The sequence below is a fragment of the Lactuca serriola genome, chromosome 7, assembly GCF_051521515.1.
Source record: "Lactuca serriola cultivar US96UC23 chromosome 7, Lser_US96UC23_V15, whole genome shotgun sequence".
Lineage (NCBI taxonomy): Eukaryota > Viridiplantae > Streptophyta > Magnoliopsida > Asterales > Asteraceae > Lactuca > Lactuca serriola.
The window spans coordinates 176,695,695-176,715,765 of NC_136414.1; the positions used below are offsets into that span (position 1 = coordinate 176,695,695).

Below are 20,071 nucleotides of genomic sequence, written 5' to 3' on the forward strand. Positions count from 1 at the left end.
CTTAAATAGTTGGCTTATATTTTGTTTATACATGATTTCATATATAACTTTTTGTATATAATTTTTAGTCTCTTAAAAGCCAAGCCGAGTCGAATCACGAGTTAAAATTTAAGATTTTGAGTCATAAGTTGACAACTATACACAATGACCAATGATATAACTTTGTCTCTTAATGTATTCAAATCTTTTTAATGCTTGTCTTTTCAAAATCATCTACTTTTTCATGATGATTCAAAAAAAAACATAAATTTATACATACATATACATAGGTTGTCATTTACCCAATACCATGATTCAAAATTAATACCTAGCACAATGCTTTTACGAAATAAAGGTAAACAAATAAACCCAATAACCACAGACAACAGCTTTAATCAACAAAACAAAACAAAAAGCATCTGAGAAGAACACCATGCCATTGCCAGCCATTCAAACTACATTTCATTTAAATCATGAAAAATACAATGGAACAAAAACAAACAAGAATAGAATATAACACTAAGAATCTTCGATGTGTGTTTTGTAAGATAAATGAACAAATCGGTCTAATCAATTTTAACTGATGAAAAAAGATAATGAACAAAATAAAACGATGTCACAAACCCAACTGTCCCGGTAGACAACAAAATCGCAACCGCAATAATCAAAGAATACCCAAGATAAAGTATCGCAGACACGGGCCCACTCAAACTTTGAAGCTCAAAAACCAAATAATTTATCGAATACAAAAAAACATAAACCGAAACCGAACCCGAAGCAAAAAAGGCCTTCCACCACCACCCCCAATCCTCCACACACAAATGCATGTAAGTCAAAACAACCGCCACCTCAGCACACACAACAACCAACAACAAAAGCACCACAAGCAAAAACCCGAAAACATAGTAAAATCTCCCAAGCCAAATACTCGAAAGAATAAAAAAAAGCTCAATAAAAAGAGTGCCAAAAGGTAAAGTCCCCGCCCCCAAAACAAGTAGCCAAGAAGGGTATTTTCTCTCGGGAATTTCCCGAGCTATTTGGTTTGTCCGAACCGGGTATGTTAACGGGTCGGGTCGGGTCGCTAAATACCCGCCCAATAAAGTCAACGGAACCGATATGCAAAACCATAACGAAAAAAGAATGAAGTATAACGAGATCGGAATCGCACCCGTACTATTACTCCCCCAAAGAATGAAATTCAAAATGGTTAGAATGATAAAAACGATTCCGGGGAAAAAACACGAAATTGACCAAGATACCCCTCGCCATCCATCCGATGTCGATTTTATAACGCGCCATAGGTAAACTCCGGAATAGCCGGCTCCGGTTCCTAAGAAGAGGTAGAGAACTATCATTCCGGTCAAAAGCATGCCACGTGAAGCCGGAGACATGAATCCTAACGCGGCGAATACGATCGTGACGAATGCCATTCCGGTGATTTGGATTCCGGTTCCGATCATGACACAGAGAAGTTTGGAATTGGTTGGTTCGCGAAACACGTCGCCTACCACAAGTTTCCATCCAGATAACTCTTCGTTCATCTGCGCTTGTGATTCTTTATCTAAATCTTCGTATCGCGTAAGATCACGTCTCACGGTTCTTAAAAATATAACAAAAACAATTCCCGCCAAAAAAACAATCACCATTAACGAATTAAGAATCGAGAACCAATGAACACGCGATCCTTCCATTTTTAAATACGCGTCCCATCGAGAAGGCCATTTGATGTCACTTTTTATGAACTCAACCTCATAAGTAAAAGAAACTCTCTCTTGTTCTCTTATAACTTGTAGCTTTTCAATCTCCATTGGACAATCCATGGACGCCACGTCATCGTATTGATGAAGTTTTGACATTTTTTCATCGTACTTAACACTACACGGAAAAACCTCGAACCCGACAATTTCGTATCCGGAAGCTTTCTTTTCGTCATTTGTGGATGAAATTACGCCCATGCCCTCCTCCCCTGTGCCAAAGATTTGTGCGCTTGTGCCTTCGTATTCATGTACATAGACTTTGAACTTAAGGTGATTGATGATGTAATCATTGTCACTATTTGGAGGTGTGTATCCGATTGGGAAACCAGTCCATTGAACTTTGTTACCATTTTGGTTTGCGAATCTCATTGCGGGTAGGTTATCAAGAATCATGTTGACTTGATATAAATCACGGGTCCTTTGTTTTAGAAGTTTGACTTCGTGTTCGGTCAACGGGTGTGTTGTGCATAAAAAGATTGATTCATTGATGTTCATACGAAAACGATAAGGGGAGTTATCGATTTGGTCTCCCATTAAAAGTTCTCCTAGATTTTCTGCACTTTTTTTAATCCCTCCTGGAGGTGTGCAGTATGGGAGACTATAGTAACTGAAGGGTAATTCTGTCTCTATTGATGTTAGAGAGTTGACTTTGGCAAATATTTCATCGCGTGTTGAATAGGTGTGCATGTAGCTTCCAGGTAGATAGAATCCATTGCAAAGATGTGAGGTGAAAATTGTGTAAGTGAAAAGAAGCCAATAACTGTAAGTTCCTCTTGAGATCAATGACATAGCCATTGGTCTTAAGGAACACCAGAATGATGTCTTAATCAAAGCCACAAATGCAGTCAGATCTATCACAAAACCTATAAAAGATATACAGAAATGGATAGTCAGATGAGTAGATGACAGATATCTTCGTGTTATAATCATATCTACAAGCTTTTAGCAAATAGCAACTATGGAAATGTTCAGTCTTCACATATAGAACAAAAATAGAATTGAAATGTAATCAATTATCCAGCAAATAAACACCTACAGCATCATTCGCAAGCAGAAAAGACTAAACATCAGGCGTATTAATTCTAAATACCAAATCAGTTCAATTAGTTGATACATCATACATGCCTCTGTTCGATTGACGATGATAAATGTGTTCTTACATTTTGGAACGAATACAAATCACAAATGCTTACAGCTTCGTCTGCACATTGTGTACGATTGATAATAAATTCACATTTAGAAGCTGAATCGACTAGTTAGAAAATGAGCATAGAGGCATTCATATTCAAATTCATATTGACAGATCTAACTGATTCCGAACTTGAAAAGAAAAATTAAACGAATCTGGAGTAGTAATAGATAGGGCAATAACTCCAATGGTATCGAAATTGTGGACAATAACACAAAGGTGTAAAAAAACCTAGTTCATTCTACTTCCGGGCGAATAATTGCATAAACATGTACTGTGAAAAAACGGAATAGGAGATGGAGTGATAAAAATGCACCATTTGTAGATCAGGAAAGCTCAGAGCATTTACACCGCAGGTGAGGTTGAACTCCTCCTTAGGGTTTAATGACGAAGACGATGATTGTAAACAGAGGGAATGACCGAATGAACTTGGAGGATGGTAGGTGTCACTGTGTTTTCTAGACGAGATCTACTTTTTTGTTTTGTTTGTAACGTCGTGTATGAGTTACCTAAGCCCTTTAATATTCTTTTGAGACATTATAAATTAGTTTTTTATTTTCATTTGTTAATACTTAATTGTTAACTCGGTTGGTCATCGATATATTATCGATATTATTTTTGTATATAAGATCATTTATGTAGTTTCTGTGGAACTATATGACCATTCCTGTAAATTCGTTATTAGAGTTGGATAGTGTTTATTCTTTTTTTTATATCGTTTTTAGGAATGAAACATTGCTGTAAATTCGTTATTATCGATATATTTTTGTAATTCAGTTGGTCATCCATGTATTATGGATATTATTTTTGTATGTAGGATCAATTATGTAGTTTCCTAGGAACATATGGACCATGGCTGTAAATTCGTTATTAGACATGTCTTTCTTTTATCACAAAACTATAAAAATGGTCCATATGTCTTTCTTAGGTAAATTACACCGATCGTCCTTCCTTTGTCATTCCTTAGGTAAATTACACCAATCGTCGTTCCTTCATGTGCATGCCAGAAAATATGTTTAGTTCCTATTTTCAAAAATTAATTTTAACGGTCTCTCATTTTGTTTAACTTTGCATGTTTCATCCCTTAAAGACGATTTTATTGCGAACTTAGTCTGTTCCAAAAGTGAAATGACAATAATACCCTTATGTTTTTAATTTTCAATTAATTTAATGTTTTCATTATTTTTATTATCAATTTTTTTAAAAAATAGAGGCCCTACATTTTCCGCACCCTTCAATTGTTGCTAATCGGAAACAAACTCACAAACTTGGTGAAGCCACTTCCAACGATAATACCCACCCACAATCGTCGACCACTATTATCATCTCCACCTCTGGAGAAGGTGACCTTGCAGAGCCACCATCACCACCTATCACCGTCTCCAGCCAGCTCCCTCACCCACAATCACCCCCTATCCATTGATGTTGAAGCCACTTCCAGCGACATCTGAATTTGTCGCTTCGTCGGATAAAGGTAACCTCGCAAAGCCGTCATCACCACCTGTGTGACTCTTCCAGACCTCCTATCGCTCCCTCCATACGCACATCTAAAAAGACGAAGGGATACGACATCAATCTAGGGATTGTGTTATGACACTTCAGATGAAGACGGCGATTTAGGGTTTGTGTTTACCCGTCTCTTCTTCTTTTCCGACCATTTTCCGACAGGGTTCGCCGACTTGTTCTTTCTTTTCAGTCCATGAAATGGAGTTCTTAAAGAGAAAGGCTACAAGAGAAAGAGAATGGTGAAGTTATTAGAGAAAAAAATGGAGTTCTTTCTTTTCTGTCCAGAGTCACCAAAGATGTTTTTGGCACCGGAGATGAAAATGGCAAATATTGAAACTGAGAATACAATGGTGGTGGTTTGTTCTTTTCGTATAGTTAGGGAGACGAAAGAAATGTAGGGACAGAAAAGGGGGAGGCGTGGTTAGGTGTATATGTATTTTTCTTTTTTTTATTAACTGAAAAATGATAAAACAAATTAAAAAATTAAAAAAACAAATTGTAAATGGTAAAATAGTCTTTTGTATGTCTGAAGAGATGAAGTATGCAAGGTTAAAACAAACGAGGGACGATCCAATTTAGTTTTTGAAAATATGGACTAAACACGTTTTTTGGCATGTGCACGAGGGACGATTGGTGTAATTTACCCGTCTTTCTTTTATGACAAAACTGCAAAATGGTCCCTATGGTATGCATTTTTTATGAGGTTTACACTTCGACTTTTTGGCTTCGTGGTCATATTAAGCTAATTTCGTTGCGGATTTGGTCCCTCAGTAAACGAAAATAACTTTAATACCCTTGAGGTATTTATTTTTTATTTTTCTTTATTTTTCTTTAATAGTTTATTATTATCAAATATATTGGGGTGCGCGCGCACACACACTCTCTCTCCTACATACACACTAATTGATGAACATGCTTCAACAATCAACACAAAACATATTGATGACGAACATATAAATTGATACCACCAGACCATCAATTGGATAAAAAAAATCTTTACTCGATTCACTTAAAAACTACCAGGACCTTGAGTAATTGTGATGGAGAGATAAAGTCACTACTGAACCTTTTTCAACACACACATACCATGATTCAATGATTTAAGAAAAAAACAATTTATATATGAATCCACACCAACACATCTCATAATTTACCAAAGTAGAAGATATAATCATGTATAAACCCACACCAACAATATATTAACCCACACCAACACATTTACCAATCAATGGGAATGCTCTCATGGATGATAACAAGTAGGGAGAAGATAAAACATTTTATGGACATGGGAGATGATAAGTACACACAATCAATGGAAAAACAATCAATTGACAAAATTAGAAATCAATCCTCAAAAGAATCTTGAAATCGCCGTGCATGCCACTACCTCATTTCATCCCCTTCATCTCTCCCTTTTCCCTACAATTCACTACCTCCTCTGGTAAACCAACCCCACAAACCACCATCTTCGCCTTCTGCTATGGAAACCACTACCAACATTCAGTTTTGGGGTTTATTGAAGAGATTTAGGGCTTGATTCAGTTTTCTGCTTCATATATCGTTTATTGGATGTCGATTTTATCAAGAAGGAAAAATGGAGATATGCAGCTTATTTAGTTTGCTCGTGTAGGAAACACCATAAGGCAACAACGCCATTGATGAATGCACCAAAGGTTATCCGATGGTGACAGGGTTCCGATTTTGTCAAGAAGATGATTAGAATAGGGGTTTTTCGGATGGTATCGACTATAAGAATAATGATGGTGGGTGATTGTGGTGTTGGTGGCTGATTTGTCGTGGCTAGAAGGAGAAACGTATTTGGAAGAAGGAACAATGGTGAGGAGCAGAAGGTGGGTTTTGAAGAAGATGATATATATTTTGGGTATTAAAACGAAGAGAGAGAGAGAGAGAGAGAGAGAGAGAGAGAGAGAGAGAGAGAGAGAGAGAGAGAGAGAGAGAGAGAGAGAGAGAGAGAGAGAGAGAGAGAGAGAGAGAGAGAGAGAGAGAGAGAGGCCCAAATTAATTAATTAATTTCTTTTACAAAGTTAAATATAAAAAACATAAAAACTATATCAGAAGGGCATTAAAGTCATTTCAATTTACCAAGAGACCAAATATACAATGAAACTAGCTCAAAATGACCATGAAGCCAAAAAAATCAAGGTTTGAACTAAATCTCGGAAAAATGCATACCATAGGGACCATTTTTGCAATTTTGTCTTCGGAATGGACCATTCCTGAAAATTTATTAAATACAAAGACTGTTTCGGTAATTTGTCTGTTCGAGAAGGACTTTTTCATCTATTTTGTAAATCATAATGGCCATTTATGTAGTTTTATGGAACATAAAAACACATGGACTGTAGTTTTGTGAAATAGACCGATAAATATAAGGATAGGTATAATTAACAATTTTATCAAATTATTTTATGAGATTTTGATGATAAATTTTGAATCGTTTGGTTATTGCCATGCATGAAAAACCAAGGATTATAGTCATGGTTTTTACATAAACATGATTAATTGACACCTAAAATTGGATATATTGGATACAAAAATAGTTGCATATCAACACACAAAGAACGGTCCAAACATTCTGATATGTACATGATTACATTTTACTTCTAAGTTTTATGTTCTCATAATAAATGTGTTAATGTTAGATGATTCTGAATATGCATGTTTATACATAATCATCCCTCAAGGTGTAAGTTGTCAAGATTCAAGAACTCAAGATGCAATTTATTCCTCAAGCAGATCTTTAGGGTAGAGGTGACAATTGATGACACGACACGACAAAATATGAAAGTGGGACGAAACGGAAATTCGAATTCATGTTCGTGTTGTATTCGTGTCAAGTGTAAAAAACATGACATCATTTCGTGTTAAAATTTTAACACGAAATTGACACGATTTAGTATTTGTTTATCATATATTTTGTCTTTTTCGTGTTTGTCGTGTATGATCAAATATTAATTAAATAAATTAATTTTTACTTTATGTTTTGTTGTTTTCTAATCGGTTCGTTTAATGCTAATAAAAAAAATTACGACATCCTGTAGTGTCGTGTTCGTATTACATAAAATTTTGTCGTGTCAGACAAAAACACGACACGGTTGCCTGATTTGCCATCCCTACTTTAGGGCCACTTGTTGATTGAAACCAAAGAAAATGCATGGATGTGCTCAATGAAAGTGAAACTTGTCTTAAATATTCAACTTAGATTGAGAAACATAATCACTTATACTATCCCCATAGCAATACAGTCCAACCTAAATTTTCTATTAAAATTTTATTTTTTCTTCTTTCTATCTATTCAACCCAATCCAACAAAATCTTCATCATATTAACAATCCAACTCAAACCAACTATTTATTATAAATAAAAAATTAAAATGAAATAGGAAATATATCAATATTATACTCTATTTACAAAAAACATTTTTTTTTATAAAATTTAGTAAGTTTTATTATTTTTATTCGGATAATATTTGATGTCCAAATTACAAATTAATAAAAACATGGTGAACTGGGTTGTGGTGGTGGCCTAATTCACCATTAATCATTTAATTTTCATTTTTTTTATTTGAAAAAATGATGAGCCACTCGTTGAAAACCCCCGAATGAGTGTAGGCTTATGCTCAACATCCGACATTACACATATCAAGGGAAACTTAGTGGCCCGACTAAATGCCACCATTAAGTATGTTTGTTGCTGAATTTCACATGTGACTTGCATTCATGTGGTCATAGGCCGATATAGTATATATTTAGGGGTAATTCGGGATGCCCCTCAAATAAATTTCAGTAGTGTATTTTTTTTCGGAATTTTCCTATTGTATATTCTGTGAATTTTTTTGTTTGGGATACCCCTTTACTTGTCGGGATACCTTTTTACTTTAACCCTGACTCCACCACTCATGTGGTTTGGGTAGCAAAATGATGCATTGCAACGCAAGACACTATCATTTTTTTCTTGAATTATTGGACTTAAATGTGTGGAACAAATGGAACTGGGAACATTGTTAGAGTATATGCATTAGAAAAAACTTGCACTCATTATAACTATTGCCATTTGAATTTGGATCGAAACTAGAACTAGTAAAGGATTTTAGTGGATTAATACTATGACAAATATGACACATTAAAATTCTTCTAAGAAACTACTAATATTTAAAGACTACAAATGTTGCAAACTTGAAAAGGACCAAATTGGGCCTTTCTAGGACTGACACAATTCCCACCTTACGTAGGGAAAGCCTACCATGGTCCGAGGAAATATGGCCTAAGCATATAACCCTTATGGTATCCTATTTAAATGATGATTAACCCATGACGAAATTAGATATTCTAATTGGTTTTTCTTAAGGTTTTAAGAGATGTCATAGTCGTTCTTGTGAGGTTGATTATTAAGTTATCACTTAATCATTATTCTTTCATCTAGACAATATCTGTGATATCGTTAAGGGGAGCTACTTTGGTTTTTACACCACATGTAGAATTTAACTCTATATCAACCATAATGCACCTCAATGTAAAATTGTAAATATCTTCGTAAAAACCATACACCCCAACAATCAAATCTGTCAAATTTAGACAACTATATAACAAATATGTCCACCCATAAATACTTTACCGAACTTGTATATCTTTTTTTATTAGAACTACAAGTTGTTTTATGGTACAGTAGACAACTTGGCATTTCCACGATGAAAATTGTATCTTACCGTATGTAAAAAAGAAACATTACTTAAAAAGGTTGAGAAACCAAATACTTGGTCTGTTTACTGATAATAATCGACATTGTTGGTAGCAAAAGTTTAAGTATGATGCTTTTTTACCTCGAAAGGAACACGATCACATTTGCAATCTAAAAAAAACTCATTGAGTCCAAGAAAACACATTGATATCTGTTTCACTTCATACGTGAGTGTGTTGAACGTGGGCAAACTGCAGTAGAACATGTCAAATGGAAGGATCATCAAGCATACCAAGATTTTTGCACATGTGAACCATGTTCAACAAAACAGACACATAAATTGGTCCGGTTGATGTACTTGATTATCTCTTGTCTTTAATTTCTTGTTGTAATGAGCTTTAGTAGTTTGAAGAAAAAGAAAACTATAAAGAGTAAAAATCAGTTTTCGGCTACAGCATACAGCCCCTCTTTCCCCTATTTTCCACAGCCCCAAAATTAAACCAAGTTTGGCTTACTGATTTGAGCATACAATTGATCCTATATTGTCCAACACAAGCATATAGTAGCAACAAGGTTTCCGTTATATATCATTAATTTTGTTACAAATTAATAATAGTATTCCGAAGAAATAGATCGATCTGCACATGATATTACATATGATATAGGAAAGAAAATGGAGAGTCTAGTGGAACTTGAGGCTAGTCAAGACATTGTTGTTGACAGGATCAGCCAAATGGTCCAGCAGGTTCTCGAAAGGTCCAACCCCGGTCACCAAACCCTGAATGAAGTAACCCAAGATTGCTAACATAGCCAATCTTCCATTCTTGATTTCTTTTAGCTTCAGTTCCTTCATTGACTTCTCATCTTTCCCGAACCCGAGTGGGTTAAAGAACGGCCCACCTGGGTATGCCGGGTCACCCGACCCTGAAAAACCTTTCTCCAACCCCAAGAAGTATTGCTTCCCCATTGACCCTGGGTTATACCAGTCTTGGAGTCTTCTATGCTCTGCGAAACCCATCAACGCCATTTCCAATACAAATAGGGTGAAAGGGTCTGCCCAGTAGTTGTATGTTCCGGCTGGGGGAATGACACCGGTCTTGAACCAAGGGAGGGCGGTTTCCGGTGGGATGAGCCCAAGCTTGCCGAAGATCTCTGGTGCAATGGCGCCAGCTGCACCCAACATGGCGAAACGTCCATTGATAACCTCGCCGTATGCTAGCCACTTGGGTTCGATGAATCCTCCGGTTCCTTCTGGGTCTGAGAGACCAAGTGGGTCGAACCCAAAGTCGCCTGGGAGACTGTAAAATTCAAAGTCTCAGGTGAAAAAGAACTTGTTTGATCAAGACTTCTTTGCTTTCTAGTTGTTATATTATATACTATTTATTTATTCTAAAAAACCACTACAATTCATGCCAATCTTTTAAGTTTGTAACACTTATCTTTGACTTCAAAAGAAAAACTGTATCTTTCTTTTGTTGGAACGATGAAATTACCTTCCATCAAGGTAAGAGAGAGATTGCTTGGATGCAAACCACAACTGTCTGTTAGCTCCTTGCTGGTAGACATACGATAACCCATCAAGTCATGATCAAACTCACACACAAATATGAGGAAGAACACATCATAACACCAAAAACCCATGTCATAAAACATCATTTGACAACAATCGATCTAATTTTATGCAGTAATATATAGGAGAAAAGGGTACCTTAACAGGAGGGGTGGAAGCAGCTTTGACAACAAAGGAGACCTTTCTTGAAGATGTTGTGTGAAGTGGCCTGGCTGCTAGGATTTGCCTAGCAGACTCCACGGAGGAGGTGAGCGAAGACGATGAGACCAAAGCCTGTGTAGCCATTTTCCTTGAGAAGATTAGATGATCGTGTGTGGCTGCATTAGGAGAAGGGAGAGGGGAAACATAAGGGGAGGGTGAAGGGTGTGGGGTAGGTGAGTTTGTGGTTTGTGTTGAGGCAACCTGAATTCGGAGATGAGGTTTGGGATCTTTTGTTCCAATGAGGTTAGCACATGTGGCATGTCTTACTTGGATAAGAGATTTTTATCTAACTTCTTGTTTGTACACATTACTTACTACTTTCGTGGCCTTCAATTGTCTGGTCAAGTGGTCATATGGGAATCTTATTATACTTATGTTACATAAGTTATGCATATTGCCTTTTAAATTTGCCAGCCTTGTACGTGTTCGACAAATTTTAATTAATTTATATCTACGATTAAAGAGTAATAGATGGTTCAAACTTGTTTAAGATAATCTAAAGGTCATAAACCGATTGAGATGTTTGATTTTTCTCAATATGTTTTCTTTTAGGTCAAAATCAAAAAATCACAACGGATTGCATATATATATATATATATATATATATATATATATATATATATATATATATATATATATATATATATATATATATATATATATATATATATATATATATATTAAAAAAAAACTTGGGAAAATGACTTAAAAGACCAACGGACTTTTCAAATCGTTCAAAAAACATCAATTATATTTTGCCCGTTCAATAACATCAATGAAATGGACGTTTTGTCTAAAAAAGTCAAACTAAGTTACAATTTTTTTTCAATTGTCGTTAAAGGCAATCAACATCTGTGGATTAAATGTCTTTGTTTACCGGTTAATAAAAATCAACCAAGTTAAAAGATGACATGGCTTATTGTTTTGGAATTAAAAATGTCACACACTCGCTAGAATTACCCAACGAAGGTGAAATTGGAACCCACACACTCACTAAAATTACCCAACGAAGTGAAATCAAAAAGGAACAAAGGCGATCTAGGGTTCTTACAGGAGGTGAAATCGTTTTCTACACAAGGGTGAAATCGTTTTCTACACCAGTGTGAAATTGTTTCTATAGAAGGTGAAGGTGAAATTGGTTTTACAGAAGGTGAAGGAGTGTTCGATGAGTGTGCAACAAGCATGTATGGTGACTCCTTTAACATTGATGTCTACCACAAATGTATTTTTTCTCCTAACCCCGTCGTTTACTTCCATCCTTAAAAAGTATTTGTTACGGGGCTAGATTTACGTAACATGAATTTCAAGGAGTTCAAGACCTACCTCCGAAAATTGATCACCAATAGATGTCGGGATGTGTATTACTGTCTTAGAAATTCGTTCCTCTTAGATGGGTTGAAGGAGCTCAGGTAAGGTTCCTTGATGTTGGGTTTAATGATGACAATAATCAAATCAACATCTACATTGATGACTATCACGAGCCCATACTGGATTGAATTGAAGAAGAGAAACCATGAAGCTGATGATGTGGACATCCAGTGGTCGGAATATATTGATCCTTTTTGTCCCAGACGAATCTTATTCTAGATAGAGGGATGGAAGAAGAAGTTGTTGCTAAGGTAAAAAAAACATCCTATTCACGATCCTAACAAAAAGTGGGACACTATGAAGCCTGAATTAGGTATAAGATTCTCTAATCGAGACGAACTGAAACAAATGTTAACAAATTATGCTGTGTCTAAGGGTTATTCATTGTGGTATGAAAAAATGAGTCAACTAAGTTGTTAGTACGATGCAGTAAAAATGAAAAAGGGAAGCCATCTTTCCCTTTTAGACTATGTTCTACTCCCATGAATAAAGAGAATTCATTTCAGATAAAGTCACTAATTGATTAACATAATTGTACTAAACAACAAAAATTAGGGTATCTTGTCACTTATAAGTGGATTGGAAAAATGTTAATAATTGACATTTTGGAAATGCCTCGTTTTAGCTATAGAAAAATAGCAGAAGTAGTTAGGAAAAACTTTGGTCTGAAGGTAAGTCTTGGGCAGTGTAGAAATGCCAAGTACTATGCACTAGATGAGATTTCAGGCAGTTTAGTAACCGATTATGAGAAACTATGGTCTTATGGTGCTGAGTTATTGAGAGCTAATCTTAGTTCAACAGTCATAATTGAGCCAAATCATATGTATGATGCTACACACTACTTCAAAAGGATGTATGTTTTCCTGAAGCCTGTCAAGGATGGCTGGATTGAAGGATGTAGAAGGGTGATTCGTGTTGATGGCTATTTTTTGAAGGGTATTTGTAGAGGTGAGTTGTTAACAGGTATTGGTAGGGACACAAACAACCAAATGTATCCTCTGGCATGGGCTGTTTTGCCAGTAGAAAACAAGGAAACTTGGGAGTTGTTCATAGATCTTCCACTTCAGGACATTGAGATGGGAGATGGTATGGGTCTTACCACTATTTCGAACCAGCACAAGGTGTGTTTTAGTTTACTTTTACTTAGTAATTTATATATATTTTTTTTATGTAATTTAAAACTCTAATATTTTCACATTGTAGGGTTTGATGGTGGTTGTTAAAGAAAGGGAACCATCATTTGAGCATAGGAATTATCCCCGACATATATTCTCTAACTTTAGAAGAAGGGATTCATGGGTGTCAAGTTTAGGAAGTTAATTTGCAGAACTTCCAAGGCTACAACTGACTATACTTTTCACTCTTACATGAGGGAAATTCGTGCAATGTCCATAGATGCTTATAAACACCTGATATAAAGAGACCCGAATACATGGTGTAGGTCATTCTTTGAACCCGAGAGGTGTTATGATGTCATGGAGAACGATATATCTGAATCTTTCAATGCAGCAATCCTAAAAGCCCATAAGAAACCCATAATAACAATGCTGGAAGAATTCAGGTTGTACGTGATGGAGAGGATGGACAATCAAAAGCTTAAAGGGCAAAAGTGGGACTTGGAAATCTGCCTTTCCATTACAAAGAGTATCGAGAGCATGATAAAACAACAAAGGTATAGTATATTTTTGAATTGCAAGTGACTTAATATGAAATAACTTACCTTTTTACATGATTTCATAGCAGGTATTGGGATGTTGTTCCAAGTGGTGAGCAAGAGTATGAAGTGAAATTAGCTCATGAAGTTTATACAGTTCACCTTAAACACAAAACATATGGTTGTAGAGACTGACAACTCAGTGGTATACCTTTTATGTATGTTGCTGCAACAATGTTGTACCTGAATGGAAATGCGGAGGAGTATGAAGTTTTGTGGTTTAAAACAAGCATGTTTGGAAGTTTCTATAGATATCCAGTCAAACCAATTAATGGAACTAACATGTGACTTGTTCTTCAATGTGATCCCATATTACCACCTAGGCGTAGGAGAATGCTCGGGAGGTCAAAAGTTAACATAAGGAAATGTCATACAGAGAATGAAGGAAGGCATACAATTAACAAGAAAGGGATGTCTGTTAACAGATGTGGTAATTGTCATCAAGAAGGACACAACATGAGGCAATGTCCGTTGCTCATAGAAGGTTGATTTGTATTTTCATTGTTTATTCATCTAAATTTTGTATAATAATAAATTTATTTGTTTTAAAAATGCAGCAGTTCATGTGCACAATGAGGAACCAGCTGCAACTGAAGAAGGTGATGGAGATCAAGTCGAAAGTGATGTTGATGTTCAAGAAGATAGTGAGGAAGCTATTGGGGATCAAGATGAAAGTGATGTTGATGTTCAAGAAGATGGTGAAGAAGCTTTTGGGCATGAAGTTGAAAGTGATCTTGATGTTTAAGAAGATGGTGAAGAAGCTATTGGGCATGAAGTTGAAACTGATGTTGATGTTCAAGAAGATGGTGAAGAAGCTGTTGGGCATGAATTTGATATTGAAGCTAATATTAAAGAACTTGCTGACCACTAAGAAGTTGTTGGACATGAATTTGATGTTCAAGAAGATGGTTAAGAAGCTATTAGGCATGAAGTTGATATTGAAGATAATATTAAAGAACCTCTCGATCACCAAGAAGCTGTTAGACATGAAGTTGATGTTCAAGATGTTGTTGATCACCATGAAGTTGTTGGACATGAAGTTGATTTTCAAGATGTTGTTGATCACCATGAAGCTATTTTTGATAAACATGAAGTTGTTTTTTTTAGCATTTTGTTTCCATCAAGAGGAGATTACCTTCTGAGAGGATCACGAAACTGAAGTTAAGGAAGAAGGTGGTAACAAAATATGAAAGTAGGGAAAGTCATGAAAATCAAGTGAATTTAAACAAGGTTAGGTGTTTTCTATTAGGATTATGTCAAACACTATGAAATGACACATCTTTTGGTGCTTAGTGCACATCTTTTGGTGCTTAGGCTTGCCTTTTGGTGTTGTGCACATTTACTAACATTTAGTGCCATGTGCACATGGTAGAATATGTAGTTTAAATATGTTTAATATTTACTTTAAATGGGTTATTATGTCGTTTTTATGCATATTGTGTTTTTTTAAAATGTAAAACTTTTGTAAAACACAGAAAACTGTGTAAACTGTTTTAAGACATATAAACTGTGTAAAACTATCAAAAGTTGACCATTTTGCCCTTGCTGTTAAATTTGTGTAAAACTGTCGTCTTGCAATTATGTATTTTTATGCATATTGTGTTTTTTTTTAAATGTGAAACTATTTTAAAACACAAAAAACTATGTAAAACTGTCAAAAGTTGACCATTTTCTCCTTGCTATTAAAATTGTATAAATTATACAAAAATTACTGTAAAACTGTCCAAAATTTACTAAAAACTATTTTATAGACCAAATTGCCCCTACTGTTAAAACTATGTAAACAAACAGTTTATGGACCATTTTCCCCCTCCTGGTACCCATTTGCCCTTCCTGGTACATTTAATGTCATGTGCACATGGTAGAATATGTAGTTTAAATATGTTTAATATTTACTTTAAATGGGTTATTATGTCGTTTTTATGCATATTGTGTTTTTTTAAAATGTAAAACTTTTGTAAAACACAGAAAACTGTGTAAACTGTTTTAAGACATATAAACTGTGTAAAACTATCAAAAGTTGACCATTTTGCCCTTGCTGTTAAATTTGTGAAAAACTGTCGTCTTGCAATTATGTATTTTTATGCATATTGTGTTTTTTTTTAAATGTGAAACTATTTTAAAACACAGAAAACTATGTAAAACTGTCAAAAGTTGACCATTTTCTCCTTGCTATTAAAATTGTATAAAATTATGCAAAAATTACTGTAAAACTGTCCAAAATTTACTAAAAACTATTTTATAGACCAAATTGCCCCTACTGTTAAAACTGTGTAAACAAACAGTTTATGGATCATTTCCCCCTCCTGGTACCCATTTGCCCCTCCTGGTACAATTTTGCCCCTCTTCTTTAGAAATTAGGTCAATATGTCATTGTAATGTCGTTGTTATCTTTTAATAAAAGTACAATGCTATTCTTTGACTTTTAAAGATTATATGAAAACAGATTAACACTGTATTCAATAAAAGTACAATGCTATTATTGAAACTAATTTAGTGTTTATAATGCATGGGTTGCATTGTCCAACTTCTGTATACATCATACATCTGCTAGATGGTCTCTTTATTTACTTCTCATTTTATGGACCATTTTGCCCCTGTTGTTAGAAAACTGTATTACAGGTAACAATTACACACCTTCTTTTTCATTCCCACTTTCTGCCAACGATACATGAGTTCAATAACACTACTTTGAAAATACATATCCTAATGATTTCAGTAAAACTAACTTCAAAGTACATAGCCCCTTACATAGTCATATACATTAACACTAGATCATGTACTTCACTACAAACAAAACAAAAAACATCAATACAAAAAACTTCATTTTATACAATTCCTTTCTAAAACTCTTACATTCCTTATCAATCCTCATCTTGTACGCACAGAAAAATGTTCCAATATTGCAACCTTCACTTCAATAGAGTGTCCATGTTCTGCATCTTTCTTATTCTTGTTCTTGGTTATATTTTCTTCATCTTCATCAATCCATTCCCAAAAATCACATTTTCCCTTCTTTTGATCCTTCATATTCATTTAACAATTAACATAAACAAACAATATTGTAGAAGAAAAACAAGAACAAGCTTTTAGATACACTTACCAAAGAGTTAGGACAAACCCTAAATCTTTTACTAGGATTTGCCTCTATAGTTGATATCTAGATTTAATAAGGGAACTCATAATCACAAGGATTTGCCTTATTAATTGTGCTCTTTCTCTTGGAAAATTTTGAGCTTGAGCAAGAGTTGAACGATTGTCATGAAGAACCCATGAGAGTTTAAGAGCTCGATTGATCACAAGAGGAGTGATATCAATGGTATCATTGTGCCCTAAATTGATTTATACTATGAAATTTTCATTTAATTCCAAGTAGATATGCCATTAATGCCAAGTAGATATGCCAACTCAACATTAATTTGTCAAATTAATATTCACCTACGATGTCGGTTGCCTTAAAGAAAATTAAAAAAGAATTGTAATTTAGTTTGGCTTTTTGACAAATCATTAATATCATTGGTATTTATTGAATGAACATAACATAATTGGTGTTTTTTGAACGATTTGGAAAGTTCTTTTGTCTTTTAATTCATTTTCTCAAAAAACTTTTATATAAATTTTATGCTTAAAATGCATTTTAATAATATTTACCGTTCAAATAAAACCAAATTACATGTCTTTAAAAAAGTGATCGGCTGAAAATCAGATTTGGCATTTATGTTGATGTTTTTTATATTACCTGGATATCAAATAGGCAAAAATAGATATAGTTTAGGATGAAAAAACTAGATGTCGGGTTCTATACATAGCACACGATTAAACAAAAAGAAAGAAATAAATGTTAGGTTTGACATTTTTGTTAAACTCATAATACTCTCTTTTTTAATAGAAAATATAAATACACTTGAACCTCACTAGCATATTCACTCTCACTCAATCTTTACAAATATCAGCATTCCATGACGAAGCCCTAATGCATATGAACAAACCCTAAGAAAAACGAGAGAAGATGATTAAGTAAGTAAGTAAGTAAGTAAGTGTGTGTGTAGAATGATTAAATTTTCTCAACATTTTCCATTATATAGTCGGGTTAGTAAAGACGATGCAATTTCATGTCACACCCAAATCAAACCCGACAAATCTGACCAGAATAGAGTTTGTGACTTTTTCATTTTTCAAATAAAAATATGCAATCCCTTGACTTTTAGTATCAACACTCTATTTCCTTGGGCTTTGAGTTAGTTTGCATATCCTTTTCTTTTAACTATTTTTCACTTTCTATCATTTTCTTGAATTATTTGCACTAAACACCGTAAGTTATTATCAAAATATTACACAATGTTTATTTTGTATAGAATGTTATTCTTAACACCCCCTTTAAAGATCAACATATAGAATAATACCTTTGAGAAAAAATATATTTTTTTTAAATGATAAAAAAAAAACCGAATTCTTAACATAAAATTTTATGTTTACTAGAGGTTAATGTTTTTTAAAAAAGTCATCACACTGATTTTCAAAGATAATTTTAACCATTTAAATGAATATCTACTTCAAAAAGTTTTGTTATTTCATGAAAAGATTAAGAGCAAGCTTAATAACATACTCATTATCACAATAAACTTCTATTGGAATTAAATCTTTCACTCTCAAATCAAAAAAGAATTTTAGACATGACTTCACATGTTATTTAAGCTAAAGCTATATTATGTTTATATGGACGATCTACATGTGTTGTTTCTTGTTTTTCTACAAAATCATTAAATCTCAAAAATAAGTAAAGTAACTTGTCACCAACCTTCTTGATGACAGACACTTAGCCCAGTCAGCGTCCACATATACATTTAACCTCAAATTACTATTTTTAACAATATTTACCCCTTTTCTTGGACCTTATTTTAAATATCTTAATACATAAAGGCAACATTTAAATGCGACTTTTTAGGACAATGCATAAACTCACTAAAAATTTGAACATTATTTGAAATATTTTTCCTTATGATTATTAAGTATATATAAACTTTCCAATTAAATTCTAAAACTCATATATTTCTATCAATTCGTTATTTTTTTTTCAGAAGCTTACAACCCATCATTCCAAATTGATGAAGTAATTCCAATGAATACCTTTTTTTTGTGTTAAACAAATTTCATCACTTTTATTAATAACTTCAATTACCCTAAAAAAATTAGTTTTCCTAAATCTTTAATAAAAACTAGGACTTCAAAAATCTCTTAATTTTATTAATTGCATCCATGTTAGTATAATATCATCCACATATACAAGTAAAACAACAATAGAATCATTTTTCCTTCTTACAAACAAGGAATAATCACTTACAACTTATACAAATCTAATTACATAAATATGAACACAATTTCTCATTTAATATTCTTAGAGCTTTCTCAAGTCCATCTAATGACTTAAGAAACCTACAAACTCTATTATCACTAGTGGTATGATAACCTTGGGGTAGACTTGTAAATTCTTCCTCATCAAGATTACTAGATAGAAAAACATTATTGACATCTAATTGATATAAACCTCATTTGTTATTAACAACCAAAGTAATCACAACATTTACAATTACCATTTTAGAAACTATAGAGAAAGTTTATTCATAATCCATCCTTTCTTTTTGGTTATATCATTTAGGAACTAGTCTAGCTTTATATCCTTCTACATCTCCAATGGATTATACTTAATTTTATATACCCACGACATCCTATAGGTTTTCTCATAATAGGAAGACAATTAATTTCCCAAGTATTGTTATGATATAAAGCTCCCATTTCTTCACTTACGGCTTGGACCCATTTGGGATCAAAAGAAGCCTCATGATAATTGTGAGGTTTAACAATTTTATTAAGATTGGGGAAAAAAGAGTAGAAATTATCAAAATTCAAACAAGAGTAATTTTTAGATTTTTCAATACCATACTTATTTTTTCCTTTAATAATAAATTCATTAAATCTAAGTGGCATCTTAGACTCCCTTCTGGACCTTATGATACCTATAGAATCACTTACCAGATGACTTAGTATTATATAGACTAATTTCCTTAGAAGGACGAGACGAAGATGGTACA

General features: G+C 34.0%; 3 protein-coding genes across 3 annotated transcripts; 1 reads left to right on the plus strand and 2 right to left on the minus strand.

Annotated features, from left to right (window-relative positions):
• Window positions 1–293: 293 nt before the first annotated feature.
• LOC145061565 (transmembrane 9 superfamily member 12-like) lies at window positions 294–3,406 on the minus strand. Its single transcript, XM_079009088.1, has 2 exons — window positions 3,242–3,406; window positions 294–2,599 (listed from the first exon to the last, which is right to left on the minus strand). Exon 2 carries the CDS (start codon window positions 2,529–2,531, stop codon window positions 546–548), a length of 1,986 nt encoding a protein of 661 aa, XP_078865214.1. The 5' UTR covers window positions 2,532–2,599; window positions 3,242–3,406; the 3' UTR covers window positions 294–545.
• Window positions 3,407–9,689: 6,283 nt separating this feature from the next.
• On the minus strand, window positions 9,690–11,039 carry LOC145061566 (photosystem I chlorophyll a/b-binding protein 3-1, chloroplastic). The gene is made up of 3 exons (XM_079009089.1): window positions 10,838–11,039; window positions 10,623–10,684; window positions 9,690–10,427 (listed from the first exon to the last, which is right to left on the minus strand). The coding sequence occupies exons 1-3, from the start codon at window positions 10,982–10,984 to the stop codon at window positions 9,812–9,814; spliced, it is 825 nt and encodes a 274-aa protein (XP_078865215.1). The 5' UTR covers window positions 10,985–11,039; the 3' UTR covers window positions 9,690–9,811.
• A 1,157-nt stretch (window positions 11,040–12,196) lies between these two features.
• Window positions 12,197–13,588, plus strand: LOC145064581 (uncharacterized). Its single transcript, XM_079012002.1, has 3 exons — window positions 12,197–12,309; window positions 12,894–13,389; window positions 13,472–13,588. The coding sequence occupies exons 1-3, from the start codon at window positions 12,197–12,199 to the stop codon at window positions 13,586–13,588; spliced, it is 726 nt and encodes a 241-aa protein (XP_078868128.1).
• The last annotated feature ends 6,483 nt before the right edge of the window (window positions 13,589–20,071 follow it).

Excerpts from the sequence above, each read along its gene's own strand:
- LOC145061566 (XM_079009089.1), bottom strand. The coding sequence starts at position 10,984 with ATGGCTACACAGGCTTTGGTCTCATCGTCTTCGCTCACCTCCTCCGTG. Across the intron at positions 10,685-10,837 it reads CTTCCACCCCTCCTGTTAAG|CAAGGAGCTAACAGACAGTT; the intron begins GTACCCTTTTCT and ends TATGTCTACCAG. Across the intron at positions 10,428-10,622 it reads CTCTCTTACCTTGATGGAAG|TCTCCCAGGCGACTTTGGGT; the intron begins GTAATTTCATCG and ends TGAATTTTACAG.
- LOC145061565 (XM_079009088.1), bottom strand. The coding sequence starts at position 2,531 with ATGGCTATGTCATTGATCTCAAGAGGAACTTACAGTTATTGGCTTCTT.
- LOC145064581 (XM_079012002.1), top strand. The coding sequence starts at position 12,197 with ATGAATTTCAAGGAGTTCAAGACCTACCTCCGAAAATTGATCACCAAT. Across the intron at positions 12,310-12,893 it reads GATGGGTTGAAGGAGCTCAG|CTATAGAAAAATAGCAGAAG; the intron begins GTAAGGTTCCTT and ends GCCTCGTTTTAG. Across the intron at positions 13,390-13,471 it reads CTATTTCGAACCAGCACAAG|GGTTTGATGGTGGTTGTTAA; the intron begins GTGTGTTTTAGT and ends TTCACATTGTAG.